Source organism: Echinops telfairi, unplaced genomic scaffold (genome assembly GCF_000313985.2).
Source record: "Echinops telfairi isolate 266 unplaced genomic scaffold, ASM31398v2 ScPeMD7_7469;HRSCAF=8507_0, whole genome shotgun sequence".
NCBI lineage: Eukaryota > Metazoa > Chordata > Mammalia > Afrosoricida > Tenrecidae > Echinops > Echinops telfairi.
Window position 1 is genome coordinate 93882208 of NW_022111372.1, and position 20464 is coordinate 93902671.

At 51.6% G+C, this 20464-nt stretch overlaps 1 protein-coding gene across 1 annotated transcript in view; it reads right to left on the bottom strand.

The window, feature by feature from the left end:
* Positions 1 to 2321: 2321 nt before the first annotated feature.
* DELE1 (DAP3 binding cell death enhancer 1) overlaps positions 2322 to 20464 on the bottom strand; it is a 21628-nt gene continuing 3485 nt past the window's right edge. The window contains exons 2-13 of the mRNA XM_045284726.1: positions 19687 to 19795; positions 19475 to 19598; positions 16757 to 16904; positions 15520 to 15681; positions 15190 to 15278; positions 14993 to 15089; positions 10542 to 10684; positions 9405 to 9563; positions 9216 to 9308; positions 6905 to 7064; positions 6204 to 6443; positions 2322 to 2961 (exon numbers count right to left, since the gene is read on the bottom strand). Of these exons, the coding sequence (XP_045140661.1) occupies positions 6205 to 6443; positions 6905 to 7064; positions 9216 to 9308; positions 9405 to 9563; positions 10542 to 10684; positions 14993 to 15089; positions 15190 to 15278; positions 15520 to 15681; positions 16757 to 16904; positions 19475 to 19598; positions 19687 to 19795 (1523 nt within the window). The 3' untranslated portion in view covers positions 2322 to 2961; position 6204. The remainder of the gene's footprint in view (positions 2962 to 6203; positions 6444 to 6904; positions 7065 to 9215; positions 9309 to 9404; positions 9564 to 10541; positions 10685 to 14992; positions 15090 to 15189; positions 15279 to 15519; positions 15682 to 16756; positions 16905 to 19474; positions 19599 to 19686; positions 19796 to 20464) is intronic.

A 20464-nucleotide genomic window follows, 5' to 3' on the forward strand; every position in this document is an offset into this window, starting at 1 on the left:
GAGAAGGAAGCAGTTCATGCAGTAACAGAAGCCAGAGTGCTGAGCAGGAAAAGTTATAGAAACTTCTTGACCTCAGCCAAGATGTCAAAGCTGTCTTTGGATGGGCTCAAAACAGTTCCCTTCCCACCAAGTTGGACTCTGTCCCCTGGGAAGCTGAGGGAGCAGGCGAGCCAGTGAGCACTCAGTTAAATGTCGTCTTAATTTGGAAAGCACAGAGGGACATTTTTTATCAATAGTCAGCCGTTTCCCAGCGCCAGGAGTGCAATGCGGAGCTCACTCAGAGCCTGGGGGCAGCTGGGAGATTGACAGGCAGCCTTCAAGCCTGTCACCCAACTGCAACTTGGCAGCTCACTGACCCTCCTTCTCTGGCTGAAGCGCGAGAGAAATGGCAACCAGCACCCTAGGGACTGGGGAGAACCAGATCCCAAAAGAAGATGGCCGGGTAGGCTGGGGTCGGGTGGGGAAGGAAGGCTTAGCACAGGCCAGCCTGGCACATGGTGTGCCCCAAGCAAAGACGTTGGCATTCTCTCTGCCCCTATTAAATATCAGGTATGGTGTAATAGGTGGTGTGTGTGTGTGTATGGCATGATCAGCAACACTCATTCAACAAATGGTTTGCATTTAATGAAACGTTATTAGGTCCCAAAAGTGGCACCAGGAGCAGCAGTGAGTAAACAAAATCATGCGTGCATTCATTCATTCAACAGATTTAAAGCACGTCCCGTATGCTAGGCAGACCTGGTGGTCAGGTACTGGGTGGAGAGATGAGAAGATGCATTGACTCATTCACAGAATAAGTACTTACTGACCACCTACTAAGTGCCTGGTACCTCATTAGCACAGAAGATATCATGAACCAAACAGCCTTGTCCCCCCCTGCCCCACCACCCTCACCCTCCTGCCCTGGTATCAAGGCTCCCTGGTAGGAAGGCAGCAGCAGGAGCATGGACAAGGTCTCATTGCTCAGGGGCTCAGGCCCTGGACCTTGGGGTCACCCAGCATCCTGACTCGGCTGGACCTGCTGATAGGGAGTCGCCTCCCTGCCCTTCCTTCGCATTTCCTCTCAGGCGCTGACGAGGAGTCATTAATAACAGAGTTTTAATAGCAAAAGCACTGCAGTTCCCGGTCTGCCAGTGAGGTCGGTCCCCTGGGGCTGTATCAAGACCGCAGTGACGGAAGAGCCAAAGATTTCTGGTCCCTTGACAACCTCTCTCATGACTCTCCCATCCTTCCCTCTCCACCCAGCGAGGGCCTTCCTTTTTAAACCTGAGAGTTTAAAAATATCCCACTCCCACTTGTGCGCCTCAAATCGAATCGCTGGTTAACTTGCAACAGAGAGCCGTGCCTGGCCGGCCGCTCCTGCAAGTGGCTCAGCCCGGCAGGACTGTCTGACTGCCCGAGCCCAGGCAAGGTTTGGAGGAAGCTGCATTCAGAGGGCACAAGAGGCCGTGTGAGAGGCTCCCTGGCAAGGGCCACACAAAGCCTCCCCACCTTCCTAAACAACCTTCCAGGACATCATGTCGGCTTGGCTTGGCACAGGAGACACTAGGTTAACTGAGTTCTTCCTGTAGGACTTCTTGGCTGTGCAGCGTGGTGAATCTGTAAAAAGGGAATGTCCAGTGCTGCATTTCCCAAACTTCTGTGACCGCAGAAACCTTTATTTAGTTAGTTAGTTAGTTTTGCAGAGCGATTAGTGCACTGCACAGCTTTAAATCCCTGGGCTTGAACCAATGGGCACTGAGCCCCCATGTGGGGCCCTGGGCTAAGTGCTGAGGAGCCTGAGACATCAAGGAGGTGGGTTCTCTGCAACCAAGGAGCCAAGCATGTGAGGGCCCAGTGGGGGTGACCGTAGTGCACCGGGGCTGCTGGGGCCAGACTCAAGATGCCACCAGCAGTAACAACAAGGCCTGGACCACTAGTGGTGACGGAGGGGTGGGGGTAATGTGAATAACTTCCCCTGCCTCTCCCCGCTGCAAATCCTCCCACGTTTGAGCTGCGTGGCCCCTCCCATTTAAATAGTCACCAGTGAGTTTGGCCCTTAGTCCTCCCCGCCCCCACCCCACCTCAACCACATTTATGCTATTGAACTCGGGCTACTATCCAGAACCCAGGGAACAGCTATTTTGCAAATTCAGTAATTGGAGTCATTAGTGTTGACTTAGAAATCTTTTTTTCTCCCCTAAGTCTCTCTCTTGGAAAAGCTCTTAAGACCCTTTAAATTGGTTAGTGGCGAGTCCAGAGATGAGGAGGGCGCCTCGGCTTCCAGCTCCCTGCCCATCGCCCAGGCTCTCCGCAGCACACTCAAGGGCCATGGGGCAAGATAATCCGATAGCAATTTTATTAAACACGCCCTTCCCAAAAGAGGGCCTCAGAACTGCCTCTCCCGCCCCAAGGAGCCAGGAGCCCCAGCTCACGGTGGTAGATCCATCTCAAGGCCATCCAGGACTCAGGACGCAGGGTCCTCCTCCCAGCCTGGTGGCTCAGAGAGCTGTGTTGCCCCGGCCTGCCTCCCCAGGCCTGAGAGAGCACCAGACAAGGCCCTCTCTGTAGGGAACTGCTGTGACAGTCATGTTCAACCTCAGTCGCCATCGGCTCTGTAAGGCAGGAGGGCACACTCCACTGCTCCTGGTCTACAGCTGGGGCAAGAGTGCAGTGAGTCGGGTTGGTGCGTCGAGGGGCGGGCGCGGCAGGCAAGGGGCTGGGCCAGGACTGGAGCCTGGCTCTGCACACGCTTTCCTCTCCTCACTGTGCTGTGGCAGGAACTCAAGGCTCTTTGGGGAGGGGGGTGGAAAACTGGCCGTTTCTGTGGGACCCCAAATGGGTGCCAACTCTCTGAGCACCTCAGGTTCCAGCTTCAAGCTCCAAGGGTGAAGGTCCGAAACACCCACGTAGGCACATCCAGGTATTTCGGTAGCTCCTTCCTTCCATTCCAACAGGGAAGGGAAGAGGGGCATGAACCCACTGTGGGAAAACAGAGGCAAATGTTAGGCTCAGCCTCGGGGATGAACGACTGGGAGGTTCCTAGATGTCGGCTGCTCGTGGGCCCACCCTCGTGACTCCTGCCACGCTGTGCGTCCATGCGCCCTCACGGAATGGCTTCCTTTAAGTTGGTTCACTTCTTTTTAAGTTAGCCTCGTCCCAGGCATAACATCGATGAGACTGTGGTGGAGTGAAGTTTCTTAATGGGGCTCTTCCACCCCAGTCTCTGTTAACTCCCACCAGATGACTGGGTGGGACTATGGGGACAGGGCGTGTGCGACACTGACGGTGGGGACTGGTAGTGTGTTACCACCTCCCTGGCTACAAGCAGGAGCCATCTCCGAACAAGCAGAAAAGAGAAACCCCAAGGGCCTTGGAAGAGCACGGTCAAGATCTGTCTGTGGGGCGGAGGCCGCCGACCAGACACATCACAGACTGCAGCAGAGACTACGAGGAACAGCGCTGAAACTATGGGGTACCTTCTCCTTATCTGGCCCGAGTCTATGGAACTGTGGGACAGAGTGACTGGGGGGGGGGGGGCTGTTCCTGGCCCCTGCGAGGCAAAGGCCAAGGGACCATGTAACTGCTGAGAGGCTGAGAACTAAAGAGAGACAGATGCTGGCCGAGGAGACCAGTGACTGTATCCTTACTGTTTACTGCTCCCGACGGGTAGTAACTTATGAACTTCCCTAAGACACCCCCTTAGTTGAGAGTACTGGCTGTAAGTTCTGTGTAGCCATAGATGCAGAGGGCCTCGGGAGGCACGGTGCAGAAGGATGGAGCTGAATGGCAGGCCTGGACCCCACCTTATGGCAATGAGGAGGCCAGAAGAGGTCAAATATGTCCAGCTCTATTGTTCTCTGGTACAGAAACTACAGACCAAAATGCTGGTCATCATTTTACATTATATATTAAATACTATATAATAAATACAAAGAGGCCTCAAAAAGTTTATGGGAGGCTTGGACCTAGTTCCTGACGCCATGGCAGAGCCACATGGAGCTATACTGATGGAGCCAGAGCCCTGGAGCTGGAGGAGACATATGGAGACCGCTGCCAGCACTGAGATGATTCCACCACCACTGGATCCACAAGACTTTCCACCCACTGGCCTGTGATCTTCCTGCATTTGGCATCACTGCATGGCTGCACTGGAAGCCCCAACTGAAGCCTGCTCACCTTGGGTGACCCTGATAGTATGTGAAATATTGGTTACATAGCTTTCAGCATCACAGCCACACACAAGCCACCACACTATGCCAAAATGACGGACAAGTATTGGTGTCCAGATTGGACCAAGGTTTGTTAAAAACTTGTGATAATCAAATGACACAACCTTGGTTGTTGAAAGGAAGGAGGACCTGAAGCACTTGCTGATGGAGTTCAAGGACTTCAGCCTTCCGTACAGATGACAACTCATTGTGAAGAAAACCCAAATCCTCACAACAGGACCAATAGACAACATCATCATAAACAGAGAAGAGGTGGAAGTTGTCGGGGACTGATCGACAATCAATGCTCATGGAAGTAGTGACAGGAGATTAAGCTACGTCTTTCATTGGGCACATCTGTTGCACGGGACTTCAAGTTTTGAGAAGCAAGAAGGTTACTTTGAGGATTAAGTTGCGCCTGACCCAAGACATGGTATTTTCAATCACTTCATATGCATGGAAATTGGACAGTGAATAAACGAGACCAAAGAAAAATTGATGCTTTTGGACTATGGTGCTGATGAAGAATACTGTGAAAAGTACTGTGGATTTGCAGAAGAACAAGCAAATCTGTCTTGGAAGAAGTACAGCCAGAATGTTCCTTAGAAGCCAGGATGGCAAGGCTTCACCTTTCATACTTTGGACAGGGGAGACCTGTCCCTGAAAAAAGCCACCATGCTTGGTAAACTAGAGGGGCAGCAAAAAAGAGGAAGACCCTTGACAGCATGCATTGACACAGTGGCTACAGCAATGAGCTCAAGTATAACAACAATTGTGAGGGTGGTGCAAGACTGGGCAGTGTGTCATTCTGCTGTACAGAGGGTCACTATGAGCTGAAACCAACCCAGCGGCAACTAACAACAACAACAATAGGATTACACGGTCATGACTCAGACTTTAGCCAAGGTATCTTGGTCACAGGGGCCTGACCAATCTTGGAAGCTTTTGTAATCTGACAAGTGTATGTATCTCCATCATGGTCCCTTCCTGCCTGCAACTGTGACGAGTTGATCGGCTGGCAATCATGATTCTGTGACAGTTTCCTTGTTCTCTGTCTCCTATGTAAGTAGCCACATGACTGTGAATCCTTGGACAATGTTATGACCTTGTGCTAATAGTCCCTCTCATCTGCATGATTTGTCTTTGTCCTATTTGATATTTAATAAATGAGTTTCTATAAATTAAAAAAAAAAAGTTTGTGGGAATGTGAATATCAGTCTCCTTGACCCGGAGAGCAGAAAAACTAGATGGTGCCCAGCTATTGCAACCAACTGCTCTGAAAAGGATCATATTACAAGGTCCTAGATAGAGGGGTGAAAATGGGTGGGGCAAAACTCAAAATCATAAAAGGGACTAAGCTTATTAAGGATACAGCCAATGGTCCTCAGCCTCTCAGTTACGTGGTCCCTTGGCCTTTGCCTCCAGGGGCCAGGGAGCCTGCCCACCTGTTGGTTTGTCCCACTGTTCCATGGTCTTGGCCCAGATAAGAAAGCCCACTGTGGACATGATAACACAAAATGTGTAGGATTAGTTGAATAGAAAACTGATGATCTACTGTTAACCATCACCCAATTCACGATAAAGAGTGAACAAAATTTAAGTCTGTGGAAAAAGGGAATTGAAAAATAAAGGGATTTTTCCATGAACTTTTTGAAGTGCTCTCATATATAACAACAAAAAATAAAATCCTCTCATAAACCCAGCTGGGGATTAATCTAAGCCTGAGGAAGCTGAGGCAGGGGAACAGAGAAGGCAAATCATGTGCTCAAAGACACACACAAGGCCCTTCAAAATTGCTCATCGGCTACTGAATGGGCCCTTTCTGTGAACAGGCCAGAGCGGCCTGTGAATGCATCCCCTGCTCAGTTGTGAGGCTACCAACCGGGTGTGGGACCCTAGGCTGCCACTGGAATTACTATGGTGGAAAGGGATCCTGGACACCCTGTTTTCGTTGTCATCCAACCTCGTGACCCCCCGGCCCCCAGAAGAACCGAGGGCGGTGTTCTGTCTCACCTTAGCCCAAACCCAGTCCGACTAGACCCCTTTCCAAGGACTGCGAGTGCAGTGGGTCACCAGTGCTCCTGGCGCCGGGGCTGGGTCCCAGGCGCCCACTTCTGCAGAGGAGCCCAAGGTTCCCGGTGCTCCGGGCATGGGGGAGGTGTGAGGCTCCTGCCAGCAAGGTGTTCAGACTGCAGAGGGAGGGGCTGGAGAAGGACTTCAGTCCTGCCACGGCCAGCTCGCTGGGCCCAAGGGCTGCAAGAAGTGAAAGCAACTCTTATTCATGCTGGACTCTTGGACTCCTAGCTTGGAGCAAGGGCTTCTGAACGGACTTGGTTCCCCTGGCATTGTGCACCCAGCCCACCCCAGGGAGTCAGTCATGCCTCCGCAGGGAGCTCCGAGCCCTAAAAGGGCAATTCCGGGCATGGCGGCCTCAGGACACCCTTGTCAGAGCAGCTCTTGGTTACTTAGCACCTCCTGGTGACGGACAGGTTCCCTTAGTCTTTCAGCCACCCACTGAGTTCTGTTCACCCGGACTCTCGGTGTGAGAGGTGAAGAAGCAGGCTAGAGCCCAGTGACGGGGCGAGGGCTAAAACTCGGGCCTGCCTTCACTCCAAAAGCCATGTTCTTAACCACTATGAGGAAGTGAATTGAGGCCAGTGACCACTGCCGCCCTCTTCTGTTACCCGGTGCCTGGCTCTGACGTGGCTCTGTACCAGATGCCTCTGTTGAGAAGAGGGTCCGCAGCCTCTCCTGGGCGGGCTTGTTCCCCAGCGCTGCCGCCTGCTGGTAGCACCTCACGGCCTCTCCCAGATTCCTCTGCACTCCAACGCCCTTCTCGTAGCAAATTCCTAAGTGGTATCTGCTCTGTGGGTCCTATGGAGAAAACAGACAGACACACGGCTGCAGGACTGAGGAACTGTAATGCGAAGGCAAGAGGAAAACTGTGCCCACCCCACACTGAAGGGCCCAATCTAGGGAAATCCAGAGCCCAGCACCCCCAACCCAAAGGGTACAGTGCCCCCCTCCTACACACACACCCCTCCAGGGAGAGTCCAGCTGGAGGCGTGGTGCGGCTAGCCTCTCACACGAAGGCAGTGCTGAAACCCAGCACAATAAAGGCTGCAGGAAGTACTCAGCCCAGCCGGGGAAAACCTGGGAGTCAGGCTCCTACCCTATCCGGAAAGAGCAAGGAGGCCACGGTGGATGGCACGTGTCCCAAGAGGCCTATTTGCCTTCCTGAATCTCCGTGTGGCGGGCCAAGAGGAATCAATGACAAGAAACGTGTTTCTACTCCCTTGAAAGGCTAACACCTCACCCCCGCCCCGCCGCTCCCGCCCTCACTGAGACTGTCAGGAGCAGAGTCAGGTAGGTGTGGGGTGCTCATCGGTGCAGCAAGCGTGCCTGGGCTCCGATCTTGGCTGAACCACTTACCAGCTATGTAACCTCAGCCATGTCACCTCCATCTCTGTGCCTCAGTTTCCTCATCTCACAGCACCTAGCTCACGGAGTTGTTGTGAGGATTAACTGTGTTAGCAGATTAGCACCTGGTAGTGGTGGTAGGCGCCATGGAGTCGGCTCTGACCCATAGCACCCTCCTCTCAATTGTCCTCTGCCCGAGCCCTGGTTGCAGAGCACATAGTCCATTCTTTGTTCCCCCTCAGTCGCTGGCATTATCAGTCTCTCCCTCTCTACTGGAACAGCTTCGCCAAACTCAGTCTCTCAACTGAAAAAGGACAAACCAACAGAAACCTCTGTTGCCTCCCCGCCTTGGACGCATCTCTACGCTACTCTCCATAACCCAATTTCTAGGAAGTTCTGACCCCGTTTCTGTAAGTCAGGGCATAGGCTGGCCAAGAGCTAGGGTGAGCTCGTGGCTCTAGACTGGGCCAGAAAACAGAACGGGGCATACGTAAGGCCCCAAGGCTCACTCCTGCTCACTCCTCTCAGGACACAGCTATAAAGACAGTGGCTACCACAACGGGTTCAAGCACAGCAGTGACCTTGAGGCCGGGGGCGCAGTCTGCTTCTGTTGTGTGTGCGGTCACTCTGGGGCTCAGCTGACTGGACGGCACCTGACAACAACAGAGATGCTTTGCACTTTGGCCAACACAGAATGCTCAGGCGCCCAGGGAAGCTATCGGTGTGGGGTCCAGACACCAAGAGAAGTGACAGCCCCTACACAGGCCAAGGACAGAATTCACCCATGGTGTTTTTAAATCCCTCCTTCCATACACAACTCAGACCACAGGTGAGCCACACGCATTTGGGGAACACAGCAAACCAGCGAGAGGTCTCTTCTCGGGGAGTCACAGGGACACAGATCTCCGGGAAGTTCCTGCGGCACAGAAGCCCTAACTGCGTGATCCCATGTTTCCCAAGTCCAAGGGAACATTTCCCGCTCCTCCATGGTTATAATCAGGGCAGGGAGCAAACGCCGTGTGGAATGTTGGGCCAGGCTGCCTGGATGCCACGCCCCCAGGACACAGTGGTATTTGTCCCCTAAACCACTGGAGTATCCTACCTTGCTGGTCTGCCTTCTCTAGACTACTGCCTCCCCTCGGAATGAATACCATTTGCAAAGAGAACTTTCACACTTATTATTGCAGTGAGATTTTGATCCTCACAACAATTCCCTGAGAAAGTAGACAAGGGAGACAGTACGGCTCTCTCTCCTGATGACAGAGATGAGGAAACAGGTTTGGGTTACAGAATAATCGGCCCGCAATGCACTAGTAAGTGTTTAACGACAGGCTCCCTGGGGAGAAATGCTCTGCTTTGTAGCGGGTGCCAATTCCGATGGTGCAAATACTCCCACCGTGCTGATTTTAAGCTCCTGACAGCCCTGGCACTGGGCTCGCCCAAGGGTCACACAGCCAAGTCAGCAAGACCCAGGGCTTGAAGCTGGCCTAATGCCCCGGTGGGTCCAAAGGATCTTCTAAGCGCAGGAGAACTCAATACTCGTTCCAAAGTCCTTCATTTGTCAGCCTTAGTCCCCAACAGGCAGGGCTATCAGAGACCTCCTACCCCACTGTTGGCTGCAAGCCAGAGGTATTTCACAGCTCTCAGCTCATCCAGGTATGCCTCCTTGGTGAGAAGCACCCCGAGGAAAGCTTGGGCCTGTGGTCAAGGAAGGAAGGAAAGGGGGCATCTTAGGGTCTACTCGACCCCCACATGCCCCGGCTGCCCAAGCCAGACCCCACCAAAGACACTCACCTCCCTCAAGCCCGCGTCGGCAGCCTGCTTCAGCACGGACACTGCCCTCTGGCGGCCGGGGCCCTCCGAGGAGGCGAGGTCTTGCAGCAGGCACCTGGCGTAGCGATACTGCGCCAGGCCATGGCCCTGGCCAGCCGCCAGCTGGTAGCAGAGGATTGCCTGAGCAAAGGGAGAAGCACTCAGACCAGCAGCCTTTTCCTCTGAGGGGAATTTTCAAAAAGGATCTTAATTAAATAAAAGCTGAACGCGAACAATAAATCAGAAAATGCAATTCGGCCAGAATTTTAACGTACGGTTAAGGCAAACATAGAAACATAGATCTCGAGAAGCCCTCCCTCCTGAAGCTCATTCTCTGTTGGCATTGTAGTGCATGCCTTGCAAATGTCTTCCCACAGGCACGTGTCTTATAGGACACGGACACCGCATAGACGTCTGTGGCTATAGCTATACAGCACGCACACACCTGACTCATACTACGCTCGTTATTCTGTAACCTATTTTTTCACTTCATAATATATAGGGGGGGAAGCCTACAAAAAACTTTGTGGGAAAACAGGATGAAAAGATAATGGGGTTTTCCCCATACATTTTTGGGCCCTCTCATACAATAAATGTCTCTCCCAGCCAGGACGACAGCTCTAGCGCATCATGTGTTGGGTTCTCCCTTGAGGGACCTTGACCTTGCTTTCCATGCGCTTGCCCTCACATCCAGTCCCCAGAAGAAAGGCATTCTTCCCTCTAACACAGTGGTTCTCGACCTTCCTAATGCTGCGACCCTTTCAGACAGTTCCTCGTGTTGTGGTGACGGCCCCAACCATAACATTATTTTTGTTGCTACTTCATCACTGTCATTTTGCTACAGCTATGAATTGGGCGACCCCTGTGAAAGAGTCATTTGACCCCAAAAGGGGTGGCAACCCACAGGTTGAGAACCACTGCGTCTAACACCTCTTTGTGCTTACCCTATAGCTCTTTTAAGGACCAACTCATCAAGGTGCGTTTCTGGATGCTGAGGTTCTAGCTGTAAGCCAGGAAGGGAAGTTCCCTTGCCTAGAAGTTCACAGTCTCTTACTTTGCAGGCATTCCCTGGCCAACCCATGGGTGCTCACTGTAGGCAGCCTGGAGGGGGTGCGGTACCTTGCTGAGGTCTCGGGGTGTGCCTCTGCCATACTCGTGACACAAGCCCGTGTTGTACTGTGCTTTGCTGTAGCCACGGCCGGCCGCTTTTTGGAAGTAAGAGAAGGCTGTTGGGTAGTCCCCGTTCCTCATGCTCTCTGTCCCTGTAAGACAGCACAGGCCACAAACGTTTCCAGTGCCCTCTGCACACTCCCCACAGGCCCAGCCCAAGGTCCACAGACTCCTCGCCTGCTCCCAGGCTGCGGCCTTCCCTTTCTGTGCTGGGCGCTTGGCTTGCATGTCTAGCCTCTGAGTCTGTTAGTCCACAGAGGGAACAACCCAAACCCAAATCGGCCATCATGGCCCCTCTTGCGGATTCACTGGTGAGCCGCAGACATCAGTGGGTCCGCCCTCTGGGGATCCACCCCTCCTCCTCTTCGTCCCTTGGGGGATGGCCTGCCCTAGGGCTGTCCATTGGCATACCTGCCCTCTTCCTGACCAAGGAGACTCTCCTCCCCAGGAAGGTGAGTCTGTCGGGCAATGGCAGAAAACGGTTTGTGTAGTTTACTCTGACAGCAGCCCTCTGGTAAAGACCCTATCTAGGGCCTATGTGGAGGGGTTGTGGGAAATTCTCTTATGTTATAAGTCCATGAACTTTCTAAAGCCCCCTCATTGTCATAGCCCCCTGGGTCCCTGGAGCTTATGTTACTCAGAGTGGCTTTGGGCTGATTACCACCAATGAACCTTATGGCACGGAGGAGGGTCGCTAACCTCGCTTTAAGAGGAGAAACCTGAGAGAGGCAATCCAAGAGGGCTGAGACCCGAACTCAGGTACATCTAGCCCCAAAGTCCATGCTCTTTTTTCTTGCCCAAACCCAAAGGAAAATCAGGAAAACGCAGGCCGACAGCATCACGCTAAGCCTTTGTTCCAGCGGTTTCTCCTGCCTGGGTAGCTCTGTCCGCCTTCACCATCGGGCCGTCTACACCCGCTTCTGCCCAGGAGCTTTCGGACCACACTCAGGCTTTAAATGCTCTTCAAGCGCCTACTTAATATACCACGGCTTATTCTGTGACCTAGACTGCTTCAAGAGTACAAGCCCATGGAAAACCAATTTGCTCTGAAGACTTTCACCCAATCATAATTAAAACAGAGAGAGTACAAGCCTTGTCTCCTCAATTAGACTGTAAAATCCTGGAGGTAGAAGCAGAAAAAGACTGTAGAAGAAATAACTTTGCATAGGGTGAAAGCTCTATGCAAATGCAAAATATGATGATGGCTTATGCTCCCTTTGTGTTCTGCCACGGTGCCTAGCACTTGCGGAATAAATGAATATACGAATGCAGGAATGGGCAAGGAGATTCTCAGAAGGGACTGTCTGCCCCTCAACATCACGAAGAGTCAATGAGGTAGAAGCCAGGTTCAATTCAGCCAGACGAACATGAAATCCCCACCCTGCTGATAGAAGACTTGCTGGCCGGGTCTGACAGGCCAGGGTCTGACAGGGCCCTACCTGGCTTCCATGCCATTCCTCACACGGGCTTCATCAATCGGCGTTGCCCCATCCACTCTTCTAAGTTTCCTCTGCCTCCCACCAAGCTGAACCAGCACTGTGCTTTGCTGAGTCCTCAGTACCAGCTCCCACCCAGTCTCCTTGATTCCCTCTGGCGTCTCTACTGTCCACAGAGTAAGTAGTCAGACAGATTTTAGAAAAAACAAAAATGAATCAGACCCCTCTCCCTGCTCCAGCTTAAAGACCTCCAACGGCCTATCTCAATTAGGAAATCCACCCTCTTCACCTTGGTTGAAAGGTCTCACCTGCTCCGTCCCCCTGCCTACTTCTGTGACCTCCTTTCCATCTGGTGATCTCGAAGCTCCAACCACGCTCACCTTTATTTTGTACCTTAAGCAGCAAAACTCAAATCAAGCCTTTGGGCTTGTTCTTCGCTATGCTTGGCTAGTTCTTTCTCCAGACAGTCACCAAGCCTGGCTCCTTTATGTCAGCTGGAATTTAGCACAAGGATCTTCGGTGAGGCCGTCTAAATCAAAACTTGTTCATTGCTGCAGCCACTAATACAGAAATCTGTTTCATTTTTTCCATAACATCAGCCCCCCACCCAAATTTTTAAGTCCAATTTTTTATTTTGAGATATAGTTTCACACGCAGTTTCAAGCAACAATACAGAGGGACCTGATATACCTTTTAAGCACCTGTGGTAGTTAAATAATCTGGTGTCAATTTGAGACTATTAAGAATGAAGGGGTGGAGTTTAGCCTGTCAATCAGGTTGCAGCTTGAGGACCTCATTTGGAGGCGCAAAGAGATAAATAGCTCCCTGGAGGCCGACCCACATTCTCTGCTTCGTATTCCTGATGACAAGCCACATGGAGCTATGCTAATGGAGCCAGAGCCCTGGAGCTGGAGGAGCCACATGGAGACCCACGCCAGCACTGAGATGCTTCCACTGCCACTGGAGCTACAAGACTTTGTACCCACTGGCTTGTGATCTTCCTGCATTCGGCATTATTGCATGGCTGCATGAGTCTAAAGCGGAATCTGTGAACTAGTATTGAACGTATGGGCTAATATTGGACGTATGGACTTGATCTGACTGGGCTGGGAGGTTTCTCAATCTACAACTGCTCTTTGATAGACAGCTCTCTCATACACACACGAGTGTCTCTGGATTTGTTTCTCTAGTCAACTTGGACTAACACAGCACTGTTTTCTCCAAAGGTGGTGGCGGGGTGATTACATACCACTGAGTCCATTTCGATTGGTAGCAACCCCATGTGCCAACGCAGAATTGACCCAGAGTCTTCTAGACAGTAATATTCATGGGAGGGGCTGGCCAGGTCTTCCACGCATGTGAAATTCCTTTTCATTTGTTTGCCAATTTATTATTTTCCCTTCCTCCAATACAAATGTCAGCTCCTTGAAAGCAAAGGCTTTGTCTAATGAACCACTGTATCCCCAGCCCCTGAGGTTTGACCTGACAAAAGGAAAATGCTGGGTACGTGTATTTGGAATGAATTCTAACTTCTTAGCTACCTGCCCAGTACCCCCCACTAGATGCTCCTTGGAGTCTGGGTCTACACAGTACAACTGAAACTCAAGCCAAGGCAGGACAAATGGTGGTGGGGCTGTGAAATATCCAGATATGGGCTGTCACCATTGCTGTCCTTAGGTGCTTTAGAGTTGATTCTGGCCGACAGTGACACCTTGTGATGCAGCAGACCTGCCCCATAGGGTTTCCTCAGCTTTACGCTTCACAGACGCTGAGGCCCAGGGAGTGCTCCCGAGGAGAGGCTGAATGCATTCAAACCACCAACCTTTCAATTAGCAACAAGGACTTAACAATTGTGACCCCAGGGCTCCTTCAATATGTGGGTGAGATGTCCTATTTGGCCTGCTCCCAATCTCAAACCAAACCCATTCAGAGAGACCCTCTAGGACACAAAACTGCTCCATGAGGTTTTTGAGACTATAAATCTTTATATGCTTCTTTCTCCAGAGCAGCAGCTGGTGGGTTTGAACTGTTGACCTTGCATATGACAGCCCAATCATGAACCCATTGAGCCACCAAAGTTCCTTCTCCAAATCTCAGGAGTCCATCTTCCCTTAGGCGGAGAATGCTAGTTATCTTCCAAGATGTAGTTTCCCCTTCCTACACTGGACTGCTAACCACAAAGTCAGTGGCTCAAAACCACCAGCTTCTCTGCAGGCGAAAGACGAGGCTTTCTACTCTTCTAAAGAACTACAGTCTCAGAAACCCATCAGGGCAATTCTACTCTGTCCTACAGGGTTACTATGAGTTAGAATCGACTTGATGACATTGAGTTTGGGTTTAACATAGCAAAATTTTCAGATAAGAACATAATCAGTTAGTTAAGGACTACATTTCCCAGGCTTCTTTGCAACTGGGTATGCCTGCAGTGATTGGTGCAACTTCTAGGTCATATCCTTAAAGGATATGCACACACACAAAAATTCACTGCTACTGAGTCGATGCTGACTCATGGTGACTCTATAGGACAGAGTAGAACTGCCCCAGTGGGATTCTGAAGCTGTCAGTCTTTGCAATAGGCAGCCTCATCTTTCTTCGGCGGAGCAGCTGGCAGGTTGGAACTGCTAACCTTGTGGTCAGCAGCTCACACATAGCCCACTATGCCACCATGAGTCCTTAAAGGGAGCCATAAACATTAAAGGGAAGGCGTAGTCTTTCGGTTTTTTCCCCACCTTCCCCTCCCAGGTAACTGGAATATGGACAGAAGGCCAGGAACAAGAATAGCCAAACTTGACGCTGAGATGGGCCAGTCTAAGAATGGCCAAGCAAGAATGAAAGTGATCTACCTACCTGGGAAAGAATATACTCTCTTGTTTAACCCACTGCCCTCCTGGATTCTACTGAATGTACCCCATATTCTTCCCAGTCCCCCACCCATCTGCCTTGCGGCTTGGTCCCCGTCCTTACCCAGGAAGTTGAAGGCAATAGCAACACTGAGCTGGAAGAGCTGCTGAATGGAAGCCACTGACTCCTCGAGGGAGAGAGCTTTTGATTTATCACACTCCTGAGAAAAAAAGACGAAGACTCATTATGGGAGGATTCACAGAATTGCCATCTGCCAGGGAACGGTTATGGGCATCCACGTGGCCAAATCTGGATAATACCTGCTTGTCCCCAGTTGTCTGTGGCTGGGCTGGCTTTGCCTTGGACTCAAAGTGACTGCTGGCAGGCGGGAACCCAAATCCACTGGGATCTGCAAGGAGAATGCCCACCACCCAGCAGGGCAAATGAACAAAGTGGCTTAGTTTTCCCTTCCCCCAGCCCACCCAGCCCCACCACCCAGCCTCACTGCCAAGAGTCAAACAGATGTATGGCTTCAGAAAAAGGGGTCACACAGGAATGGCAGCCCCTTTATCTGCAACTATGTAGTTATAAGGGTCTATTTGCCCAATTCTTCCCTTCTACCCCTCTCTGATGATTCTTTAGGGGCTCACCTTCTTCAGAGGCATCCTGGGCACCGGCTGCCCTCAGGGAGCTGTGTGAGGAGAGCCTGCTGGGCTGAGCTGAGGGCCCTTCCTGGCCCAGCCTGCGGTCCCTGTGGCTGGAGTGCCTGGGGGCTGGGCCCTCGGGGTAGGGCAGGATGTGCCTCCGCACTGCTGGAAAGAGCCAGCAAGACTGATCAGGAAGGGGCAGACCGAGTCCTACAGAGGACTTTGTTAGAAAAATGTGACACAACGTTCATATTCCTCCTCCTCTAATTCCTTGGCTGGCTCCCATCCACAGTGGTCTAGACCCACTTGTAGACTAATCGCCAATCCTCAACACAAATGTCCTTTATTGGTCCTCTGCTTTGAATTCTAGTGGCCAGGAGTGAATAAGATGTTTGCCTCATTTATTATGGTAGCGCCAGCACTCAGCACTTTTTTTTTGATGGCAGTGCTGATAAGGATCACCCTCCTAACAAGCATGAGAAGACCAGAAACCCACTGAGTCAATGACCAGGTGCGGGCATGACAGTGAGCTGGTGCCACGTACTTAGTCCTCCCAAGAGCCCCAAGTGCTGAGTCCTCACTCACTGCCCTGGAGTTGGTGTCGACTCATACTGACCCTGGAGGACAGGGTAGAATGGCCCCTGTGGGTTCCCAGCACCGTCACTCTTTATAGACATAGAAAACCCCATCGCCCTCCCACGGAGTGGCTGGTTGTCTCAAACTGCTGACCTTGCGGATCGCAGCCCAGCTCATACCCACTACGCCACCAGGACTCCCCTGTGGTGAGTGCTCAGGTTAGCTTGTTTTATAGATGAGGCCACGAGGCACCAGGAAGTTGCAGAGTTGTACCAAGGGCATGAGGATGCAGCCACATTGAGGCTTGAATCCTAGTAATCTGACTCCAGAGCTAGGCTAGCTCATCTCTGACCCATGGCACATAGTAGGTACTCAATAACTATTCATTTGTTAATGAATGACTGAGCAGAGAATGACCCAGATGGGTAAGAGGTTGGCAGGAAGTCACACTGGGATCTAGAGTAGCTGGGGTCCCTGTGGAAGGGCATGGAGAGGCACCGAGGGCAGGTGTGGCCACACCCTGGGTGGACAGGGCTTCTCCACGTTCCCCTTCCTCTGACTTGGAGAGTAAAGGCAAGGAGCTGCTCATGGCTCTTTTCCTGAGGTGTGTCCACAGAGGTTTCCTCCCAGCCCAGCCCTCCTGACCCCAGGACTGAGAACTCACCGGAGTTCGGGTGCCACAAGACAGATGACAGGAAGCGATCCAGGGGACGGTGCCAAGAGCAGGACTCCACTCGCTGAGGTGCTCCTGGCAGGGATACCTGGAAGTGGATCTGCCTCGCCAGCTGCAGGGCCAGCACAGCCAGGGTGCCCTGGGGAAGACAGTGCATGGGGGCACAGTCGGAAGTCCACTCCCTTAGACTTGTATCTGGCTCGCAGCTCAAATATCCCTTTCTTGAGAAGAGAAGCTTTTCCTAATTCCTGGCTAGGGCGACTCCCCCACCATGCTGACAGGACTTGAACTTATCCTCTGGAGCCCTGACCACACTGGCACGTATGTACATGGTCATCTCTACAGTTATTCCTCAAGGGTCTGGCTCTCCTCTTGGTCTCTAAACACCATGTGGGCAGAACCCCTGTCTATTTTGTCTCAGTGCCCTGCAGAGTGAAGTAAGATTTTGGTTGTGGTTCGTTGCTATCCAATCAATTTTTGACTCATAGTGACCCCCTGTGACAGAGTAGGACTTCCCCATAGGATTCCCTAGGCTACAACCCTGGTGGTGTAGGGGTTCCAAGTTGGGCTGCTAACCAAAAGGCCAACAGTTCAAAACCACCAGCTGCTCCTGGGGAGAATGATGGAGCTTTCTGTTCAGAGAGCGTCGCAGCCTCGGAAACCCACAGTTTTCCTGTGTCCTATTGGGTAGGTAGTTTTCCGGCGTCCTACTGGGCGCTACGCTGTGAATCAGAAGTGACTTGATGGTGGTGAGTTTGGTTTTGCGTTTTTAATCTTTACAGGAACAGATCACCAAACCTTTCTCCTGCCGAACTTCGAGGTGGATTCAAACCACCAAGCTTCTAGCTATCAGATGAGCACTTGACTAGTGTAGCACCAGGGCTCCTAAGATAAACCAAACCCATAATACCAAACATCGAGTCAACGACAATCACGGCCCCCCTGTAGGACTGAGTAGAACTGCGCTGTGGTTTGCGGAGGCCATAAATACATCTTTATGGGAGCGGGAGGCCTCCTTTTCCTCCCACACACCGACTGGTGAGCTCAAACTGCTGTCCCACCGGAGCCCCTATTAGGAGAAAGTGGGAGTTTAATAAATGCCCGGTGAATGAATGCAAGAGAAACTGAATAAATGAAGACTAAGCCAGGGTTTCCCCTACACTTTATCCCGGATCATGGGCTGTAGTACAGGTTTTTAATTGCCAGGGGGCAATTTTTTTTGCCCCTGAAAAGGAGGTAGGCAGGCCAAATACATTTGGGAAGCCATGGTGTAAGCCAGTGGTTCTCAACTTTCCTAATGCCGTGACCCTTTAATACAGTTCCTCATGTGTGGTGACCTCCCCAACCATAAAATTATTTTTGTAGCTACTTCACAACTGTAATTTTGCTACTGTTATGAATCAGGTGGTCCCTGTAAAAAGGTCCTTCGACCCCCAAAGGGGTCACGACCTACAGGTTGAGAACTGCTGGTCTAAGCAGACACAAAAAGGCAGTGTAGTTAGCCAGGGTTTAGGCACAAATGCAGGAAGAAGGCAGACTTACCCACCAGGTTCAATCTTTTTCTCTAGTCTACCGCATCCCCTCCTCTCCTGCCCTCCTCCCCAACCCACCACACACATTCTCTCTCTCTCTCTCTCCAGTGCAGGCTTGCTAACACAGAAGGTGCCTCTTCTCTGGTAGCTCTGCAAAAAGCACGAGCTAGTCTTTATCCTACTGACAGCCTCATCCTGTGTGTGCCCAAAAACGTATCTGTTGCAGCGAGCATTGTGTGTACAATAGCGATCAAGCCAAGATACAGTCTCAGGCCTGAGGGATTTTATGAGAAGACAAAAGCCAAGTACAGTGAACCCTCGGCACTTTGCGCTTCGACTTCCGTGGCTTCACTCTATCGTGGTTTTTGTGTAACAGCACCCACTGCCTACACCCGCTCCTTCAGAGGAAAAAGACGGCGACCCACCTGTAGAGTACATCCCTTAAGTCATTTCATAGGCTATTGATTACAGTATTTGTAAGAACTATGTATAATAATACTGTATGTGAAATATGTAATACTGTAAACTAGATGCCATAAATAATATAATAAATAAATGATAATTGTAACGTCCAAAATGTTTTACTGTATTTTCCCTTTTTCGTTTAATAAATTGGGTAATACGAGTGTAATGGTGACTAAAGGGTGTTTTTTCATGTCCTCTATGCTCTAACTACGAAAATATTTGATTTACAAATAAGGAATCCTACTTCGCAGAATTTCACTTATCACGGTAGGGTCTAGAACCGATTAACCGCGATAAACGAGGGTTCACTGTACACAGAAAAGAAACACAATAATTACACATTATGCTTAATGTCAAAGAGACAGACGCTCTGGCTTGTCCAGGGCATATGAGGAATGTGCGGGTCAAGGTTGGAATGTGTGGGCTAAAGCCGAAAGGAAGAGGGGGTCTGGTAAAGAGCAAGGACAACTGTCCCCAGCAGTGGGAACCACACAATCACAGGTTCTTTCAACGGGCAGTGAGAGAGCTGAGGGGAGGTTTCAGTGCCCCTGGGATCCAGGTCCACTTCCCAAAAAGACTCAGTGTGGACTCACCCAACAGGAAAGCAACTCCTCCCCAAGATGTTATGAGAACTGCTTAGCTAGGCCATACTTCCAAGCAGAAGCATTCTTGTCTACTCTGGAGGTCAAGGGCAGGGCTGAAGAAGCCTTACCCATGATAAGGCATTCCATAGGGTGTTCGGGGAGGCTTGAGCAGACTTCCACTGGAAGGCATCTTTCCATCCATGGGTCCTTGGGCCCTTGCTTGTGTTTGGGTCTGCACCACAGGAGCCTGAGCTAGAGAGGCGCAAGAGAGATTGTCAAATTTGGCCTGGAACAGGGGCAGGAGGAGGCCAGGGAAGGGGTGGGAAGGGCAGTGGCTCACCTATCAAGGCTGGGCACTGGGACCAGCAAGCTGGAGGAAGTAGCCTGAGGCCCATCTGGCCTTGTGGGCCTGGGGTTCAACTCCCACCGTCCTGGCAGTCGATGAAGGGCTGTGAAAAGAACAGGATCAGTCACTTCAACAGAAGCAGGATGGAGGTCAGACAATTCCAGGGTCTTTCCTTCAGCTCCATGGTCACAGCATCACCACTCTGACCCAGCCCCACCGCAGCAAGCCAAGCAGTGATCCTGAAACAAGGATGCTGTGGGAATCACCTGGAGATTCGTTGCCAAGAATCTAGGGTGCCACTCACTTCCAAGCTCAGAACATCCGCCTCTCTCAGTGTGGAGCCGCTGTAGTTAGTGAACGCTCCCCGAGGGGCTCTAATGCGCACCGTGTGGAGCGCTGTCTCCAAGCCAGCATGTCTTCCTACTGGCTCCTTCTACTCAATACCTCTCGAAGCCTACTCTTTCATTGGCTCCTCCTGCCATAGGCTGACACTTGACTCCTCCCCCTGGCAATGTTCGTTGCAGTTAGCAGTCGTCCAGTTCCGACCCATAGCGACCTCATGCACAAGAAAACGGAACACTGCCCCATCCTGCCCTAGCAACAGCCCCACCCTCTTCCTATTAGCTCCACCCCCCAGATCCGGGAGTCTAAACTCCGCCCCTCCTCCCTAGTTCCACCCACGTCTCACATCCAATGGCCTCTGAGTTCCCGGCTGTCGCCCCGCCCCCCTCAGGGCCCTGCCCTTCCCGGGCTCTAGCCCCGCCCACCGCCG